Source organism: Xyrauchen texanus, chromosome 40 (assembly GCF_025860055.1).
Source record: "Xyrauchen texanus isolate HMW12.3.18 chromosome 40, RBS_HiC_50CHRs, whole genome shotgun sequence".
Classification (NCBI taxonomy): Eukaryota; Metazoa; Chordata; class Actinopteri; order Cypriniformes; family Catostomidae; genus Xyrauchen; species Xyrauchen texanus.
This window is the reverse complement of record NC_068315.1, coordinates 32334394-32354202: the sequence shown is the minus strand read 5'-3', so window position 1 is coordinate 32354202 and position 19809 is coordinate 32334394. Positions and strand designations below refer to the sequence as shown.

The 19809-nt window shown below is 37.3% G+C and overlaps 1 protein-coding gene across 1 annotated transcript in view; it reads left to right on the top strand.

Moving 5' to 3' along the window:
- Positions 1–5219: 5219 nt before the first annotated feature.
- smarcd2 (SWI/SNF related, matrix associated, actin dependent regulator of chromatin, subfamily d, member 2) overlaps positions 5220–19809 on the top strand; it is a 36863-nt gene continuing 22273 nt past the window's right edge. The window contains exons 1-4 of the mRNA XM_052112438.1: positions 5220–5585; positions 6986–7176; positions 12490–12532; positions 12612–12734. Of these exons, the coding sequence (XP_051968398.1) occupies positions 5436–5585; positions 6986–7176; positions 12490–12532; positions 12612–12734 (507 nt within the window). The 5' untranslated portion in view covers positions 5220–5435. The remainder of the gene's footprint in view (positions 5586–6985; positions 7177–12489; positions 12533–12611; positions 12735–19809) is intronic.

Sequence of the window (19809 nt, the reverse complement as noted above, 5' to 3'; positions counted from 1 at the left end):
TAATTTCATAATTAATTACAATTAAATTTAAAAAATAATAATTGTAGTGTTGGTGGTAAAATTGTTCTGTTTCTCACCCACACCTGTAATGTTGGTATATTTACTATTGCTTTGTGTTCTGCTGAAGAAAGAAAAAAATCTTACACATCTGGGATGGCATGAGAGTGAGTATATAATGAGAGAATTATTATTTTTGGGTGAACTAACCTTTTAAGATTTGACAGAAACACCCACTTTTCTGATTGGCTCTCTGTTCTTAACTGACCTGCTTTCTCTACTTGACATCTCTCTGTAAACTAGGATTGATGTGTTGTTGTGGAGGCAACAAATGCTCTTTTTGCTTTTAGGTAATGACTCAGTTTAGTTCATTTTAAGTAGGCCTACATATTTTGGTTACACATTTCTATAAAATATTAATTATATAGAATAATACATTTAACACATGAATTATTTTAATATACACAGATGAACATTAACTTGAGTGTGACAATGAACAAGCAAGAAATACAGGCTAGACAGTATTTTGAATTTATTGAGTGAACTTTTCTGTGAAAATTGAATTAAAGAGTAACTTAAAAGTAAATAATTAGAAGGTAATTTTCTTGAGCGCTACCTGCAATTACTGCGCGCTAGGTCTTATGAAATTTTCATGCCTGCGCTAATCGCAAATGGGCGTGTCTGGGAGTGTTTGCGCTATATTTGGGTGTATGCCTGCAAACGGTGGGTATTTGTATGTAAATGAAGTCACGTAATTTGCTATTTTCCTGAGAAACAGGTCATTGCAGCACATGTCTAAAATCAGTTCCTGCATTTGCAGTTTGAAGAGTCCACCAGCAGGTGCTAATAAAGTTAATTTACAAACTCTGAAATATAGTGGAACATTAAATAATGTCCCTAGCAATCACTGTTGTGTCCGTTTTATGAAACATTAGTGAGATTTGTGTTAAATTCTAGAGGTCATGGTTTATTCTTGAGATTTGATTATTGTTATGTTTATATGTATTATTGTATTTATGGTCTAATTAGTTTTAATACGTTTCACCTGTTGCCATTGAGTGATTTTTATGTCACTGCAAAATGGGTGATGGAAGAAACTGTTTAAACAGTTTGAACACTGTTATTTCAACTACATTTCCGTTTAGTTTAAAATGTAATGTGAATAAAAATATTTTTTGGTTTAAGTTTTTCGTGTTTAAATAAATTAATTAAATGTTTAAAGCAAAATCTTTAACATTTTGGCTTGTTTGTGAAGCGCAAAACAAAAATTAACCAAAAATCCCTTGATCCACAGAAAATATCGATACAATCACTGTTAACACTAGCAATGATTTCTGTATCACTATGATTAAAAATACTTAGCCTATATTCTATTTAATGGATCCAAATCCTGATGAGAACCAGATTTTCTATGCGAGTAAAATCACTTTGCTAGCGATGCATGTCACTAGAAAGATGCTAGACATTCAACATGAATGCAGTTAATGAACAAAAGAACATTTGTCCATATTTCTATTCTTCTAATTCATTCCACAGCAAAAAGTTAGACAAACAAATTCTTATGAATGTGCTGTCTTTGTTTATATCGCAGGTGGGGAATGGACTATAATAGGATGCATTCAGTGCAGTAACCAGAGTAAAACCTCAGAATTAAACTGCACTTGACCCAGCCCACTAGCGCTTTTGCCAGTCCCACTTGTGCCTTGACTTAGCGCATGATTGCACGAAAATACCAAACTTTCATGGCCATGCCACTGACTTTGTGCTTATAGTGCTGGTGCTTTAAAATATGGCCCGTAATATACCCATGAGGAAATCATTATAGTAATCTGATTGTAAATTAAAAAGTAATTAGTAATTGTGAATGGATTACTTTTTAAGCAATAAGTAAATACTGATGTAATGTAACAAATTACACTTACTGCAGTTTTTTTTTATTTTACTGTTTTAATTCTACTGAAAGCTAATGTGTGTTAAGCTAAACTTTTTTGGTGTTAAAATACTTTCTCCTATTCCAGCTTAATATGCAGAGACAGTTATAAGTAAGCCATAAATGGTTAATTGTCTTGAAAAATGTGGCACTATAAAAATAAATCCAGTTTGTTTTGATTAGACTAGATGACTATGGAGTGAGTTGGTACTGGATTTCTGTTTGTTCAATCAACAGAAGATGGGAGCTATTTTTAATTAAAAAAAAAGAATTATATTTGAAATTCAGTTAGGTGGAGCATAAACACACGTCAGCTTTCAATTTAAATTTAGAATAACTGTTTTTTTTCTTTCTTTCTTTTTTTGGTTTTAACACTGTTAAATAAAATAAGCCGATACAAACTAATTTGGGAAAGGCTAAAATTTGGTTTTCCTTCAGTGTTTAAAAGATTTATTTACCTTTGAATATAATTTGGGAAAGGCTCAAATTTGGTTTTCCTTCAGTGTTTAAAATATTGATTTAACTTTGAATATTTGATGCACATGTGAGCGGCATTGAAACGCCCCTTTCATCTGATTGGTCAACTTGCCCCGTCTTCTATATCCTACTCCCTTCAGCTAGAATTAGAGTTGGGATCGCTCTCGAAATGTGTCTCAATTTTCATTAAATATTGTCCCGAACCACCACTAACTGTAAACTATGCATGCCGTAGGCCTATGTATTAGAATCTTGCTGCTTTGCACATCCTGACGTTGTTGCCTCTTAATTGACGACACGTGAGAGATCGCAAGCCACATCACTTGGCCATAGGCTATGCTGACTGGGAGTTTGTCTAAATAAATTATTCTTATTTTTAATAACTTTGTATGATTTTGTAGTGACTAGTGCCGCGTAACACAAAAGTTGCGTCACTTTGTATAAAAGCCCTAAGTGTTAATGTGAGTTAACACGTCCATTTATTTTACAAGTAATATATTTACTAAATGTTCATCCAGGCTCAGGCAATTACGTCGGAATCACACTCTATCAGCAATACGGCTTGCAGAAATTAACATTGCATTTATGGATATAGGGTGAATAGACGTCCCAATAACAAGGAAAGTCCTGATTTTACACGCCGTGTCCCTCCGTCTTGTGTCCGAATCTAGCTATTCGAATTTTATTTCCACTCCAATCCATGTTCATGATGCCTAAACATTAATATAGCATTCGCTTTTATCCAAAGCAAAATAAAAAATATTTTAATTACATTTATCAATGGGACACGAATACACAAGTACAACTAAATCATACAATGTTATTAAAAATTATATATAATAGACCAAATCCCAGTCAGCATGGCCAAGTGACGTGACTTGGTATCTCAAACGAGTCGTCCATTAACAGGCAATAACACCATGATGTGGCCAGCAGCAAGATTCTAATACAAATTGCATGCATAGGTTAGAGTTAGTGGTGGTTCGGGTCAGGACAATATTTACTGAAAATTTAAACAAATTTGCAGAGCAATCCCAACTCTAATTCTGGTTGATAGGATTAAGGCAGTACAGAAGACGGGGCGGTTGACCAATCAGATAAAACGGGCGTTTCAGTTTCGCTTTCCTGTGCATATAGCATTTTCAAACCATATATTTATTTTTTAAACAATGAAAGAAAACGAAAATCAAGCAATTTTTCCCTTTCTCTTTATTAATTTGATCTTTTAACTTTATTAACAGAAAATTAAAATGTCAAAAGAAAATTAGTTTGTATCTGCTTATTATATTCATCAGTGTTAAATCCAATAAAGATGAAACCACATTTTTTCATTTTTGGGTTTAAAAAGTGAAAAAGAATGGATGTGGAAAGTACACGGACCTTGCTACCTCAATTAAAATTCAGTTATAAATCAGGAATTGTGTCTGAAATGTCAGTTTCTCTATGGCCCTGTTAAGTCTTGGTATATTAACATCTGTCTCATGTGATCCGCTCACAAGTGGAAAGCGCTTAATATGCTGGTGTGAACGGGGTCTAAAATGTCTTGTGATTGAATCATTCAGATCACATCAGGTGGTGGGAAGGGATGCTACATTATGGCTACATTCCAGTTAGTGTGAATGGAAAATATGTCCTGATGGGTCTCCAAAAACTCAAATGAAAATTATGCCATCTTGGGTGGACTTTTAGCGAGGCCATGAAACAGCTGGTATTCTGAGAACATGAACACTACTGCATGGAAATAAATCTTTTTTTTTTTAAATAAAACAAAACATTGCAAGTACATTTGGTTGTGTGACATGTTCAGTGTCTTCCTGTTTGCTCAACACCAAAAGTGACATTGTTTTTGTGCATTCTAGACCAGTGGTTCTCAACGTTTTTGACTCCAAGTCCACTGTCCAATACAATATTTGAAGGCCCCCTCGTCTGAAACTAGACGTGTCTGATTAAAAGAATTAATCATGGATAATATTTGATTCTAAGTTTCAGAAAGATTCTGTTTATGATTTGTAGTCATACATTTTAAGTATTTTTTAACATTTTAATTATGTTGAATTATTTCTATATTTCTTATTTTAAATTTTAAGTCAACTTGAGGCCCCCTTTGAAGTGTTCTGAGGCTCTATAGTGTTCGTTGTTTGGTTCGTTGTGTTCGTTGTTCATGCCCAAAAGGGTTTTCAAGCAGGGAGATCAACAAACTAGATCGCGCAGCCTTAAAGCACAGGGCACCCTGGGCAGTCAAGGGTCCCCTGGTAGTCAAGGGCCCCTGGGCACTCTGGGCCCGATCGGTAATCTGTCCCTGGGCATGGGAGGCGGGCAAGAAATACATTTCCATTTCCTTTGTCACTTTTAACTTCTGTTAGAATTGTTGTGTAAACGCAATAATACATGGACAATCGTGCTGTTGTACTCAGTGTCCATAATAAATATACATTCAATTCAATATGATAAATTGCTAATTTTATTTGAATTTTTTTTCAATTATTACATAATTTTATTTAATTTATTGGTTAATTATTATCAAATAGCTGATTCTGTCTATTTACCCAAATCTTTAGATATGTATTGTTTAATTGATTTCTCTGTTGATTTAGGATATAGCTTTCCCAAATGATTATTTAGTGGCACTAATGGGCCCCCATAATAATACCTAATACCCATAATACCCAATACTACAGTCATTATTGCCGCTAAAATCAATCCCTTATACAGGGGGATTAGAGGGAATATTATTTGGCAACCCAGAGGGAGGAGATTTAAGAAGCCACACACACTGATAACTGTAGACATTGGCCAGGCTCTTAAAATGTTATTGAGAGGCGACCATTAAAATAAATGGGGGGTGTTTGACAAGCTTTTATGGGAAGAGCTGACACACTCAACCTACAGCGAGTGAGAGTGAGCGACAACAGCGAATCGACAACTCGATGTGACGTGCTTGAATATGACTTTTATGGAGTTTCTTCAGTTGCCTCAGTAAAGGTCTTTTTTTTTCTTGTTTATTTAAAAAAAAAAACAATCAAGCCACATAATGGCTTCTAGAGTGGGTTTCCCCATCAACTCCACCACCCCAATAAACCTCAACATGAACCCGGGTCACAGCAGCGCCATGAGAATGCCAGCAATGCCGCAGAATTCCCCCTACAGAGGGCTGACTATAACACCGAACCAGTACCACCAAGTAAGTGATAAAACAACTCATTATTTTGTTCTTTTAAGCACTGGCATCGCGCCATAGCTGTCCACCCTGCTACCTTCAAGGAAGTGACACTCACAATAGATATTTCAAAACCGCTGAAACTATTTATCGCATTAAATATTGTAGAAAATAAGATATGATCACGCATTTTTTTGAGAAAAATATGAAGAGTGGTCTCTAAAATGTTTTAATCACTTTGTGCTTTATAGTGAGGCCCTCGAAGAACAAACGTCTGCTTCCGCGTTTCTGTGTCTTCACGAAGAAAACGCGCGTGCTTTACTTTGAACAAAGTTGCATGCAAAGACATTTGGACGAACATGCATAAAAGTTTTTTTTTTATGTTTGTTGTTGTTTTTTAAATGTGCCATGGTAAAACCATGGTATTCTTTGAAGTATCTTGAGTTGACCACGGTATATGAATATGGCATTTCTAAATAATTTAAACCTTTAAAATAAACCGAAATGATTTAGCAAAACAGAAATATTTGGTAAAATAAGAAGTGTTTACTATATACACTATTGCTAGGTCACTAATCAAATAAGCTCATTTACACGGTGACATTAACCATGTGAACTTTTTTGGTACCAAATTTCAGATTTCACTGCTTCCATGTAGGAATTCTAAAGGAATATGCCGGCTTTAATACAAGTTACGCCTAATCGGCAGCACTTTGTGGCGTAATGTTGATTACGATCAAAAAACAACTGGACTTGTCCCTCTTTTAAAGCTACACTATGTAACTTTTTTGTTGTTGTTAGAAAACATCAACATATTATTAATGAGAGAGTGAAACAAAAATCCATATTCCAAACCATGTCTGTACCCAAATACACTCTGATAAAGTATTATAATGATCTATAGAGCTGTCTGGATGGATTTCATAGGAAATTGCATACATTGGTCATTCGCCCGTGCATGTCACGTCATATCTGTACACACAGAAAATAAGCTCCTGCTATTGTAACGTGTGTGTGTGTGTGTGGGAGTAGCTGAAACTGAAAGTTTCTTGTCACAACGAACAGAATTTTTTTTTTTACCATGGATCATTGAAATCGGTAAACCTCAGTGGAATCACTGGTTGCAAAAACAAAGAAACCCAGAACAGAACAGAACAGAGCAGAGCAGAGTCTACAAGCAAAAAGGGAAAGTGACAGAGTCTGTAATAAAACTCGAATCCACATCAGCTTGGCTTTTCAGAGGTGGTGACAACTCCAAGATCTGAAGAGATTTAAAAGCATATCTTTAACATTGAGGCAAGCTTATCTAGTTCTAGTAATATTAAAACTGTGTAGCTATCTGTTAAATTGACAAAGCTATGAGAATATAGTGGAGAATGTCAAATGCTTTAATCCCATAAATATACATTTGTTTTTACCCACAGCGCCCAAGCATGCCACCTAACCGAGGAGTGCCTATGGGGGGCATGGGGTCAATGGGTTCCATCCTGCCTGGTCCATCTTATAGTGGAGCCATGCCCATGCGACCTGGAATGCCTCAAGCTCCAATGGACCCCACTCGGAAAAGACTCCTTCAACAGCAGCAGTCGGGGGGCCTTATGGGTCCCAGAAGGGGGTTAGTAAATGAAGTATCATTATATGTTCACTTATGGCCACAATTGCCATTGCTACAGCTTAAGTATTTGTGACCGTAGTATTTGCACAAAACCGGTTTCCATGTTCGTCTGCTGGTCTTCCGTGTTGGCTTTTAAAACTGTAAAGAGCATATGATTCATAATAGTAACTGTCAATTACTGAACCCAAAGTGTGATTTGCTAATGGGTCGAGGCTTGTCTCAGGAGAACAAAGGTTTCTTTGTCCCTAAAACCTGGAGATTCATTGTTTTGTTTTGTTTTTATTGCCAAAGAAAGCATAGTTTTAAACTTGTCTAATGACATTAACTGAACCAAAGGGTAGATTGCCTGTTGTTTATTGGGATGTAACGATCCATTCATCTGGATTGATGCAAATGAAAATCCTCTCTTGATTTACTTCCCTTTAAGCCATCCCAGATGTGTATGACTTTCCTTCAACAGAACCGAAGTGAATCTTTTTATAAGCAGATTTCAGCACAGTTTGTCCATAAAATGCATGTACTGTAAATGGGTGCCATCAGGCTGCTGGGTGTTTGATGGTCCAGAAGTCATATTTGGGCATCATAGAAGTAATAAACATGACTCCAGTCAATCAATTAATGTCTTCTGAAGGAAATCGATAGGTTTGTGCAAAAAATAGATAATTAAAACTTGATAAACTTCTAAATGTGCTTCCTGCCAGCTGTCAATGCATCAGTGATTTAAGCGCTGTGCGGAAGCAATAATTTAAAGTTCAGAATCGATCTGTTTCTTACACCAATCTGTCGGTTTGCTGCTGATAGACTGGAGTTATTTTTAGACTTGATTACGTTTATGCTGCCTAAATACGCCTTTTAGACCATCAAACAGCCAACAGCTGATACATGCATGGTATGGAAAAATTGAGCTGAAATCTGCTTGTAAAAATCCTGAAGAAGGAAAGTCATCCACATCTTGGAAGGCTTAAAGGTAAGTAAATCATGAGAGAACATTTTTTTTTGGGTGACCTAACCCTTTAACTAAAGCCCCTGTCCAGGATCTGCATGACTTTATGCATTGCACTGCTGCCACATGATTGACTGATTAGATAATCGCATTAATAAGTAGGTGTACAGGTGTTCCTAATAAAGTTGTCATTGAGTGTATATCGCCGGTAGAGCAAACATTGCTATTTAAATAAACATGTCTTGTTATTAACATTTTTATTGATTCCATCCTCAAAAAACAATAAACGCAACATAAAATAAGGAATCAGTTTTATAAATGTACCCCACCTGACACAAACATGCATTAAAGTGGTCACTTAAATTTATAACAAAAAATAAACAATACCAAAAAATATATACTTTCAAAAAACAAGTGCACATACACATCAAACTAAAATTTTTAAATCCCTCTCCACTGCCCCTCCTTGAGAACCTCCAAAAAAATCTAAATATCCACCCCACTTACTATTAAACAAATCCAAGTTTTGCAACCTTCTATGAATCTCCTCCTCAAATGCTTCTGTGCAAAATTACATAATGGAAAATTATATATAAAACAAACCCCAACCAATAGGCAGAATAAACGCAAAGAACATTCACAGAACTGTTTTGAAGGTGTGTGTGATGGGGCGGAGGTCAAGGCCGGTCCCTTATCAGGCTAATTAAGCCTCCGAGAGGGATAAAGGCCGACTGCGGATGGTGGTGCGGGAGAGAGAGCGAGATTGTTTACGGGCAGCTGACCGTCGTGTTTGTGTGCGTTTGTTTGTGTCTTTGGTTTCAGTTTTGCATTAAAATATTATTTCTATTGTCAAGCCAGTTCTCACCTCCTCATTTCCATTTGAACTCCCTTTACAGTGTGTTCCTCCACAAAACAAGCTCTAGTCTGTAGCGGAACTAGCACAATTTTTTTATATATATATATATAAGCCGTACAGTTTCCTCAAACAAACAAATAAATGTTCAGTGAGCCGGCTGGTCATGACTGCAGCAAATGACGTAATCCTCCCAATGTCCTAGAAAAATACTCCACAAAACAAACTGTGGAGCCAATAGGAAGCATACAGTATCTCACAAAAGTGAGTACACCACTCTCATTTTTGTAAATATTTGATTATAACTTTTCATGTGACAACACTGAAGAAATGACACTTTGCTACAATGTAAAGTAGTGAGTGTACATCTTGTATAACAGTGTAAATTTGCTGTCCCCTCAAAATAACTCAACACACAGCCATTAATGTCTAAACCGCTGGCAACAAAAGTGAGTACACCCCTACGTGAAAATGTCCAAATTGGGCCCAAAGTGTCAATATTTTGTGTGGCCACCATTATTTTCCAGCACTGTTTTAACCCTCTTGGGCATGGAGTTCACCAGAGCTTCACAGGTTGCCACTGGAGTCCTCTTCCATGACCACATCACGGAGCTGGTGGATGTTAGAGACTTTGTGCTTGGCCAGTCCTTCACCCTCAGCTTCTTTAGCAAGGCAGTGGTCATCTTGGAGGTGTGTTTGGGGTCGTTATCATGCTGGAATACTGCCCTGTGGCCCTGTCTCCGAAGGGAGGCGATCATGCTGTGCTTCAATATGTCACAGTACATGTTGGCATTCATGGTTCCCTCAATGAACTGTAGCTCCCCAGTGCCGGCAGCACACATGGCAGCCCCAGACCATGACACTCCCACCACCATGCTTGACTGTAGGCAAGACACACTTGTCTTTTGTACTCCTCACCTGGTTTCCGCCACACACGCTTGACACCATCTGAACCAAATAAGTTTATCTTGGTCTCATCAGACCACAGGACATAGTTCCAGTAATCTAGGTCCTTGGTCTGCTTGTCTTCAGCAAACTGTTTGCATCCTTTCTTGTGCATCATCTTTAGAAAAGGCTTCCTTCTGAACGACAGTCATGCAGACCAATTTGATGCAGTGTGCGGCGTATGGTCTGAGCACTGACAGGCTGACCCCACCCCTTCAACCTCTGCAGCAATGCTGGCAGCACTCATATGTCTATTTCCCAAAGACAACCTCTGGATATGACGCAGAGCACGTGCACTCAACTTCTTTGGTCGACCATGGCGAGGCCTGTTCTGAGTGGAACATGTCCTGTTAAACCGCTGTATGGTCTTGGCCAGCGTGCTGCAGGTCAGGGTCTTGGCAATCTTCTTATAGCCTAGGCCATCTTTATGTAGAGCAACAATTCTTTTTTTCAGATCCTCAGAGTTCTTTGCCATGAGGTGCCATGTTGAAATTCCAGTGACCAGTGTAAGGGAGTGTGAGCGATGACACCAAATTTAACACACCTGCTCCCCATTCACACCTGAGACCTTGTAACACTAACAAGTCACATGACACCCGGGAGGGAAAATGGATAATTGGGCCTAATTTGGACATTTTCACTTAGGGGTGTACTCACTTTTGTTGCCAGCGGTTTAGACATTAATGGCTGTGTGTTGAATTATTTTGAGGGGACAGCAAATTTTCACTGTTATACAAGCTGTACATGCACTAATTTACATTATAGCAAAGTGTCATTTCTTCAGTGTTGTCACATGAAAAGATCTAATCAAATATTTACAAAAATGTGAGGGATGTACTCACTTTTGTGAGATACTGGAAGTACAAAGAATGTGCAGATTCATCCACAACATCCCCAAGCAGTATTATTCCACACAAGAAAATGTTGTGATTCTTCCAAGAAAGCTTTCCTTTTGCTCCTTGCCTCGCGCAACACAAGATCTTTATCGGATTGTCTCAGAAATTTGCAGAGAATTGATCTGGGCCTGTCTCCCTCTGCAGATCTGCGAGCTCGATTTCCATCTTATGGTCTGTTCTGTCGAGCAGACTTGGGAAAAGCTTGTCTAGGAATTTCACCGTATCTTGGCCTTCCTCATGCTCAGGAATTCCAACAATTTGCATGTTATTTTGCCTACTTAATTCTCGAAATCTTACATTTTCTCAAACGCGTTACAAATCTATCTTGGTCATTGGCGGATTAGTGGCTAAATTCAATCTCCAATGACTCCAGATAATCGTCCGACACTCTTGTAACCAACTCAGAAATGTTGTTTCCATCGCCGTAATTGATCAACGTATTACAGCAAGATCCACCCAAGTCGGCAACTTTCATCAGCGTCACAAACATGTTGGACAGTTGATGCTGGATTTCTCCTGCCGCACTGTGCAGATAGAGTCCCTGGTTTGCAGGCCTGTCAGAGGTTTCAGCTTGAGCATGTAAGTGTCTTTTTATATCTCCAGAGCCTGAGGATTTTGACTTCTTTGCCATGTTGACTTCAAAAGAACATATGTAGCAGGATGTATCGAATCTCACTGGATCAAAGCTCACCATTTATACGTCTGCTCCTCCCATGGCATCACGTGACTACTCTCTCATGACTTAAGAGTTTAGAGACTCACAATAATATTTAAAATCCACTTTGCAACAGTTTCGTTTTGTTACTTTATGAACACAAACCTTCCCCAAGAAAAACTGAAAAGGAGAGATTCTGCCCCTGGAAAACGGAATTAAACAGCATTTTTAAACCAGTTGTCTCATCACAAAAGAAAGGGATCTGTGGTTGACAAGATAATAATAATTGAAATCAATATTAAATCTGCTTTTCATCGCCTTGTCCGCCATGATTTTTCCTCTAGCACAAACTCCAGTCTGCTGTGATTGGTCAAGAGAATAAGCAGTGTGCACTGTTGGGTAGTAGACCACTGTAGAGCTTGCACCAATGTGGTTTCTGTTAAAGTGCACAAAAGAGTGAAAATGTCAAATGGGACACCCTACAGTCTTCGTGGGCATGTGCAAATGAAGGCCACAAGACAACATAGTATGCCATTTGGGACAGGACCATAGAGACTTAGGCTCTTTTAACTTGATAGTAAGCAACCACCTAGGAATGATCCAGAACACACTAGCAACTATATAGCAACAGACTTAAACCACCCACAACACCCTAGCATTGTGATGGTGAGTACGGGAAAGCAACACCCACATTTTCTTCAGAATATGTAAAAAAAAAAGTGTGTGTGTGTGTGAGAAAAGGAAAATAATAAAGGTTATAAATTGTCAGAAAGGCTTTAAGGAATTTAGCTTTTTATTGTCAAATATTGTGCTTGTGAGTTTTTGCAAACAGTCCATGAAGAAAGATAGAAGTTCCTATCTTTTCAAATATTTAAAATCAGATGATTTGTTTCGTAAATCTCATGAGAAGTTATGTTTGAGAATAATATTGTGGCATATAAAACTCTGGACTTTTTTTTAAATGATATTTTTACATATGTGCTCAGAGTGGTTTTCGTAAATGTCTGCTCTATACTTACAGGGTCAAAAGGCGTAAGATGGCTGACAAAGTTCTCCCACAGAGGGTGAGTTTAACTGTAATGGTATACATGTGTTTGTGTGATGATGAAGATCAGAGTTTCTAATAACCATCATGTTCTCCAGATCAGGGATCTGGTCCCAGAGTCTCAGGCTTACATGGACCTTCTGGCCTTTGAGAGAAAGCTGGACCAGACCATCGCTCGCAAACGCATGGAGATACAAGAGGCCATCAAAAAGCCTATCACGGTATGGCTCCTTATACAATTGGATAAGCAACTACTGGTGTAGAGTTTTGAGGTTGTGTTTCATTTTCAAACATTGTTCATGAGTCCCTATTTTTAAAAATAGTTTTGCGTTCCCTTGCAATTATTTGGAGTTCCCCCTCAAATGTTTTATCCATCCCTTACAAATATTTATTACAAATTAGTGTAAAAAAATAAAATTAAATCAGAAATGAAAATGCATGTGTATGTGGTTCAAAATTACCACAAAAAAAAAAGACATTTAAAAATTAGTCTTTAATACAAACACTCCAAAAATGTGTCTACATTTAATTTTTCAGACTCTCAAGGCCGTGACAAGTTTTCAAGGATCGGACTGGGCTGTGTTGCGAACTGGTTATCCAGAAAAGTGAAGCTTGCGTCATAATAAAAGCTAGATACCTGAAATGGACTTTTAAAAAAAAAAATGTGTTCTACATTTTTGAAGTGTACATTTATAACATTGTGCTTATTGTTATATTACCCTGGAATTAGTTGAGCCCATATTATGCTAATTTACAGATTCGTGATTTTATTTTGGGGGTCTATTAGAATAGGTTTATATGCTTTAATGATCAAACACATAATTTCTCATACTGTACATTTTTGCTAAACCTGTATTCATCCTCTGCTCAAACGCTCTGATTTAGGTCCTGTCTCTTTAAAGCCCCCCCCCTCTCTGAAAAGCCCAGACTACTCTGATTGGTCAACCACATGTCGGAAATGTAACGTCGCTTACTATAACTGGGTTTCAGGCTTCCTTAACAGCTGTAAACACTATTGTAACTATGGTAACAGTGGTGTCGGTTTTTGCCATACTAGCTCTAGTTCGAGTCTGATAATAAAAGTTTGGAAGAACAAGCCGATCGACCTGAATCACCTTCAAAATCATGACTTGAGCAGGTTGTTTTGCAGTGGTAAGTTTTAGTTTTTACAAGTACACTGTTGGTTTTATTGTGAACCTAACCAAGCTTCAGCCATTTCTTGTAGTTCTTGAACAATGTTGTCTGTGGGAGAGAATAACTTCCTTTTGCTTGGACTTTGTGCTTTGTAACTTTGCAGACATTTTACATGCACAAACAGCTATATTAATCACTAAAGGAAAGGTAAAATCCCAAAAAGCATAATGGGGCCTCTAAAAAATTTATTACCACAGCTGCTGAGTGTGACAGAGGCATCTTCTCTCATCTGGCTTGCTTAATCCACTGTTTTCAATTTTATTTCCTCTTCTGGAAAGTCATTCAAATGTAATGGTGGGGGTTTTCTTTTGGTCTTTGAGCAAATGGATAAGTGAAAATAGTATTTGCTGTGATTTCCCATTCACCGCTGTCAAAGTTTACCCTGCAAACGCTGGCGCGTCCTGCTGGATATTTCATCATTAAAGCGGAAACAACTTAAAATACTCATTTTGGGGCATACAGATAAGTGTAAAACATCATTAGAGACTATAAAGGGTGTACTTTTATTTATTTACACTCACAATAACAAAACCTTGTGCTTTTGTAAAATAAAGAAAATAAAAAGGGTGAGCTGTAAGCAGTCTCCGTGTGTCTAAAGAAAGCTTAAGATTTCTACTTTTAAATGAAACAAATATTCTCCTGCAATGTAATCTGTATGAAACAGAGCGATGTACTGTTTTTACAGGCTCCGCTCATTATAGGTAATGTGATCCCATCCACCAGCACAGCACACTATTCATACGCTAATGTGCTGAGACTATCAAGGCAAATGGTAAACACCCCCCAGTGAGGTTTGATATAAACACAATTCATTCATTTTACTGCGCGTTTGTAATGATACACAGGCAAGGAAACTCCTGGATAGTAAGGAAGAGTTAACATTGGAGATGCACCGATCGACCGGCCAGGGACCGGAATTAGCCGATTTTCCGCATGCTCGGACCGGTAACCGTCCTGTCAGCCTCGCGTCTTACCGATTCCAAGCCAGTCCGTTTTGTTGCCAGCGGCGCAGGCAATAACGTCACAGCCGCACGTAAACATGTCATTGGCGTGGAAGATCTTCACTGTGAGTGAAGAATATATAAAGTTCGAAATGTGTAATAATTCTAAGGCCAAAGTAAACTGTGGGGGAACCACCACAATAACTTTCGGATCAACAAACCTAATTAGACATTTAAAACACCATCACCCAGCTGAAAATGCCCATTTTAAAAAAGAAGCTAAAAAGTGAAAGCGGCTAAAGCTAGCCAGAGTTCAGAGCCATCCACAAGTCAGCAGCCTCTCCTATCATTCCTTGGTATGAGCAGCGAAAGGACCAAAGCAATTACGAGGAAAATTATGGAATTCATGGCCCTGGATGACCAGCTGTTCTCCATAGTTGAGGACAGAGGGATCAGAAATGTGATAAATTTCCTCTATACAGAGTATGAGGTACTTTCTGACGTTGCGTTGCCCGAGTTGTTTAATCTCGTGTCATGTAACACTGTGCCTGTTATCTGTCAACATTTGGGTATACCAATCCGGGAGAGGGGAAGTGGGGTGCTGCATGGCAGAGGCAGGTTAAATACATACAAATTGTGCCGTTGTGATTTAACGTAATTGTTCCCACCATGTCCGATATTAAAATCAGTGCGACACGCATTGCAAAAGGCATGGGCATTGTTTGGATATGGCTTCGGGATATGAAATTAAATTCTTCCATCCAGCTGTTGTTAAATTTAGATGTATAATTCGTTTTTTTTGCACCAGAGCACCAGCTGAGTCTTCCTCTCCCATCTACCAGTGATGCTTGATTTAACATCCCGCGTCTACTGCCTGCGCAGATATCAACAGTGCAAATGGGTTGTAGGTTGCCAGATTGTGGTCATAAATGATTTGTAATGTGTATGATGTATCGATTGTGTGAGTAGGATGCGTTTCATTCAAGATCTGGCAACTGGACACCTTGGAATAATATATTGATTTGATTATTCATATAATGTGGTTTGGGCCATACAAATTACGGGAGTTTTTTTGGGAGAAATAACAAAACGGGAGACTCCCGGGGGAAAAATGGGAGTGTTGACCGGTATGCAAGCCGTTCCCGAAGCAGTGCTCAGTTTTACAACTGATATTTGTACATCTAAATGAAGTTGAGCGTATTGGAGACTTCAGTTTTTCAGGTCTTTGGAATTGTTTTGTTAGATGAGTAATAAAGAGAAAAAGGTCCATTTATAAAAATAGTGGACAATGACATTTGTTATATAAAGCAACTAATTTGCAGTTAATTGTTATTTCTACCTCTTTCTAGTTACAGAGCACTTTATTTTGAGAGTTGTTTAAGTGAGAGAAGATCCTGTAACTTAGTGCAGTTTGGGGGAAATTGTAATGTTTAATAATTTATTTTATTATGAAAATAAAATTTAGAAAGGTAGATTTTGTTTGTATATGTGGTCAATAATAATTCTTAGAAAGAAAATCGGAATTGGAAAAAAAATCTGTATCGGCAGGTCACACGTGCAAAAAATCGGAAATCGAAATCGGCCAAGAAAATTGCAATCGGTGCATCTCTAGTTAACATTTTCCTCAGAAGAAGAGTGGGACTCCGATGAACATTTGTATTTTGAAGAGAGAAGTGATCCAGCCGAGGATACAATTTCGGACGAGTTACTCATTTAGTTTTCTTTAGTTGACATGCTATTTTGGATAAACATGTACATATTTTTCTAGTGGGACTGTTTCCAGACTTGCCAGCCAGGATTCGGAGTATTGACATTTGAAATATGTCCTAATAAACAGGTTTTAGTTACATTGAAATGCTGTTTTGGCTAAAGCAGGTATTTAAATTGTATGCTGTATGATATGTAATATAATATAAAATTATATGAATGTTTAGATTATATTTTATCTAATGTTTATGCTGCCTCCATTATCAACAAAGCTTGTGCTTGCAAATGTGTTCAGGTGTGAATGAGTAAAATGCACTTTAAATATGCCCATATTAGAAAATCGGCATATTGTAATGATTTCTGAAGGATCATGTGGCAGTAATGATGCTGAAAATTCAGCTTTGATCACAAATTGCACTTTACAATATATTCAAATGGAAAACTGTTCTTTTTAAATTGTAAAATGAGTTCACACAATGTTTTTACTGTATTTTGGATCAAATAAATGCATTCTTGGTGAGCAGAAGTGACTTCTAAAACTTGTATATGGTAGTGTAGGTATAAAATTAAGTCTTTATGTAAAGAAAACATATAGTCAGATTACTTTTAACTTTATTTAACTTAAAACTTGATTTTGATCATTAAGTCTCCTCACATTCATTCTCTTTCTGTCACATTCCTCATTGATAGGCCCAGGGGAGGGGTCTTTTGTATCCTCAGGTGTGAATTACAATCCATATTCATGATCCTCCTCGCATATGACCTTTTCTAACACTAAAATTGTCTTACAAAAGTTCAATTACTATATTGTTTTGTATGAATGAGTGATCAGGATGGTTTTCACATCATTTTGTAGCAAAAACTCTAGGCTACAAGATCCAGGTCTCAAAAGTCTTGTGGACAAATGTTTAGTATGTGTTATATGGCCTTCTTTCAAAAACCACGCATAAACGTTATTTTCTCAAATACTAACCTGTACATACATTTTGCTTGCATATTATTTTAGCCCAGTTTGTGCTGAATACAGTGTTATCAGACTTTAGCCATTTAATATGTTTTTAAGCAACTAAAAAAGCACAAATGTCAAGGCATGTCAAAACCTTTCCAGGGCCCAAAACACCCTCAGACCCCAGAGGGTTAATGGCACATTATCATATTGGCATATTTTTACTGTGGTATCAAAATTGGTATAGAGAACTGTGAAATTTCACTGTTATCTGTACCGACTGCTGAATTTTTGGTACCGACAACACTAGTTGCTATAGGAAAAGTTTTGCCAGAATCATAATTTTTTTTTTTTTTTAACCATAGTTTTTGTTTTCCTGGATTATTACTATGTTTTTACTACAAATAAAATTGTTAAACTATGGTTACTGTAGTAAAACCATGGTAAATTTTGCTATGATGGCTACATTTTGCATTGTAAAAGTTGCTATGGTTTTTTTAACTACAAATACTATAGTTTACCTATGGTTACCCATATGAATTTCTGTAAGGGATGAATAAATCTTTGGTGAGAGAATGCAAAACTTATTGTGAGGAAACGCAAAACTAATGCGAGGGAACAAATAACTATTTTAGAAAGTCAATTCCGGTCCTGTAAGTGTCTCAGTAATGGAAATTTTGTCCAACACTGATAATCGATTACAAGTGTTCCCACCAGTGGTGGACGAAGTACACATACCATGTACTTGAGTTAAAGTAAAGATACTCAAGGTAAAATATTACTCAAGTAAAATTAGAAGTGTGCCTTTAAACATTCACTTGAGTAAAGTACAAAGTATTGCTTCAAATGTACTAGTATCAGTACTATGATATTTTATGGCCATAGTGTCCTATTATAATTTGTCACAAGACTCTGCTTAACTCAGTCTACATGAAGACTAATGTCACTCTTGGCACACCAATCTATTAATAAATGACATTAATTAGTCAGATGTGTGTGTGTGTGTGTGTGTGTATATATATATATATATATTTGAATTGAATACATTTTTTGTGTGTTTAATTTTGGAGGGAAGGGGACTGTTCCCATAAGGTATAATACATTTACAGTATTTACTGTATATATTTTTCTTGAGTGTCTATGGTCATAATTATTAACATCCTAATGTTATGATACATTCACATAAACCTGCACAACGCCATTAAATATATATACACGCGCACACACACACACACATATATATATATATATATTCATTCTATGTTATGGGAGCAGCCAATTTCCCTCAAATTAAACACAAAAACGTATTAATGCAGTGTTTCTGCTACTCCCCAGAAAAAAAATGCTATTATATGAAAGTCATTTTAGTGTCAACATAATAAGCAATGTACATTATGCATCAATATTTACCAATAATTGCTGCAATAATAGCTGCTGCTCTCTGCCCCGCTTAAAATCAATGGCAACGCAATTTGTTTGGAACTATTCACGAGAGCTACACGAATCACGTGACCGCGCGGCGGCGAGATCACTGTCGCAACCGTCTATGTTCGCAACTCTCATATTTAACGGCTCTGGGGTGCGTTTCCCGTACAACGATGTAACTTGCTGCTCCACTACCGTAGTATGATGCACTGTTGAAGAAATCAACTTGCTAGTCACGACTGTTTCCCGAAACCGTATTGTCGCAAATTGGTTGTTCAACCACGTTGGTTAATGATGTCACATGTGGTGGAGTAAAAACTACTTTTAATGAATCTGTTTGCGATCGAATTAATGCTAGATGTTTTGCTATAAATTACGGACATGTCATCTGAGGACTCTCATATTTTTCTCAGTTATTTGCTTTATTTCCAGATTCAATCATAGGCTCGTTCTTACACACTAGAGCACGTTCACACATGCGCACTCTTCAGAAACGGTGCTTTAAATCTATTGACAAACTAAAATACATAAAGGACATTTGTATGTCTTCTAAATAAAAGATACTGAATGTCATCTTGCTTATTTGGCTCAAGATAATAATTTATTAAGCCCACATGTTATAATAACAAGAAACTCTGCTTCTAACCACAGGTCGAGAGCTGTCATTCCAACCACACAATTCTGTGATGCTGTTTGCGAATGTTCGTTGGAACGATGGTTTCGGGAAACACCGACTCGTTGAACTATGATGATAACGACGGATCTTGCGACCATAGTTGGCTAACGATGCTTTTGGGAAACGCACCCCTGGTTCGCGCTTAGTAGATGCCGCCAAGGCAAGTTCAAAACAAAGCGCGCGCGCTGTACTGTGATTGGTGGCTTGTTTGAACAGTTACGTTTTTATCCACTCATAAATAAAAAGGAACGACTGATTTTGAAAATGTAGTAGAGTAAAAAGATATTTGACTTTGAAATGTAGTGGAGTTAAAGTAAAAGTCTCCCCAAATTTAAATACTAAAGTACAGATACGCAAAAAAGCTACTTAAGTACAGTAACGAATTACATTTACTTCATTACTGTCCA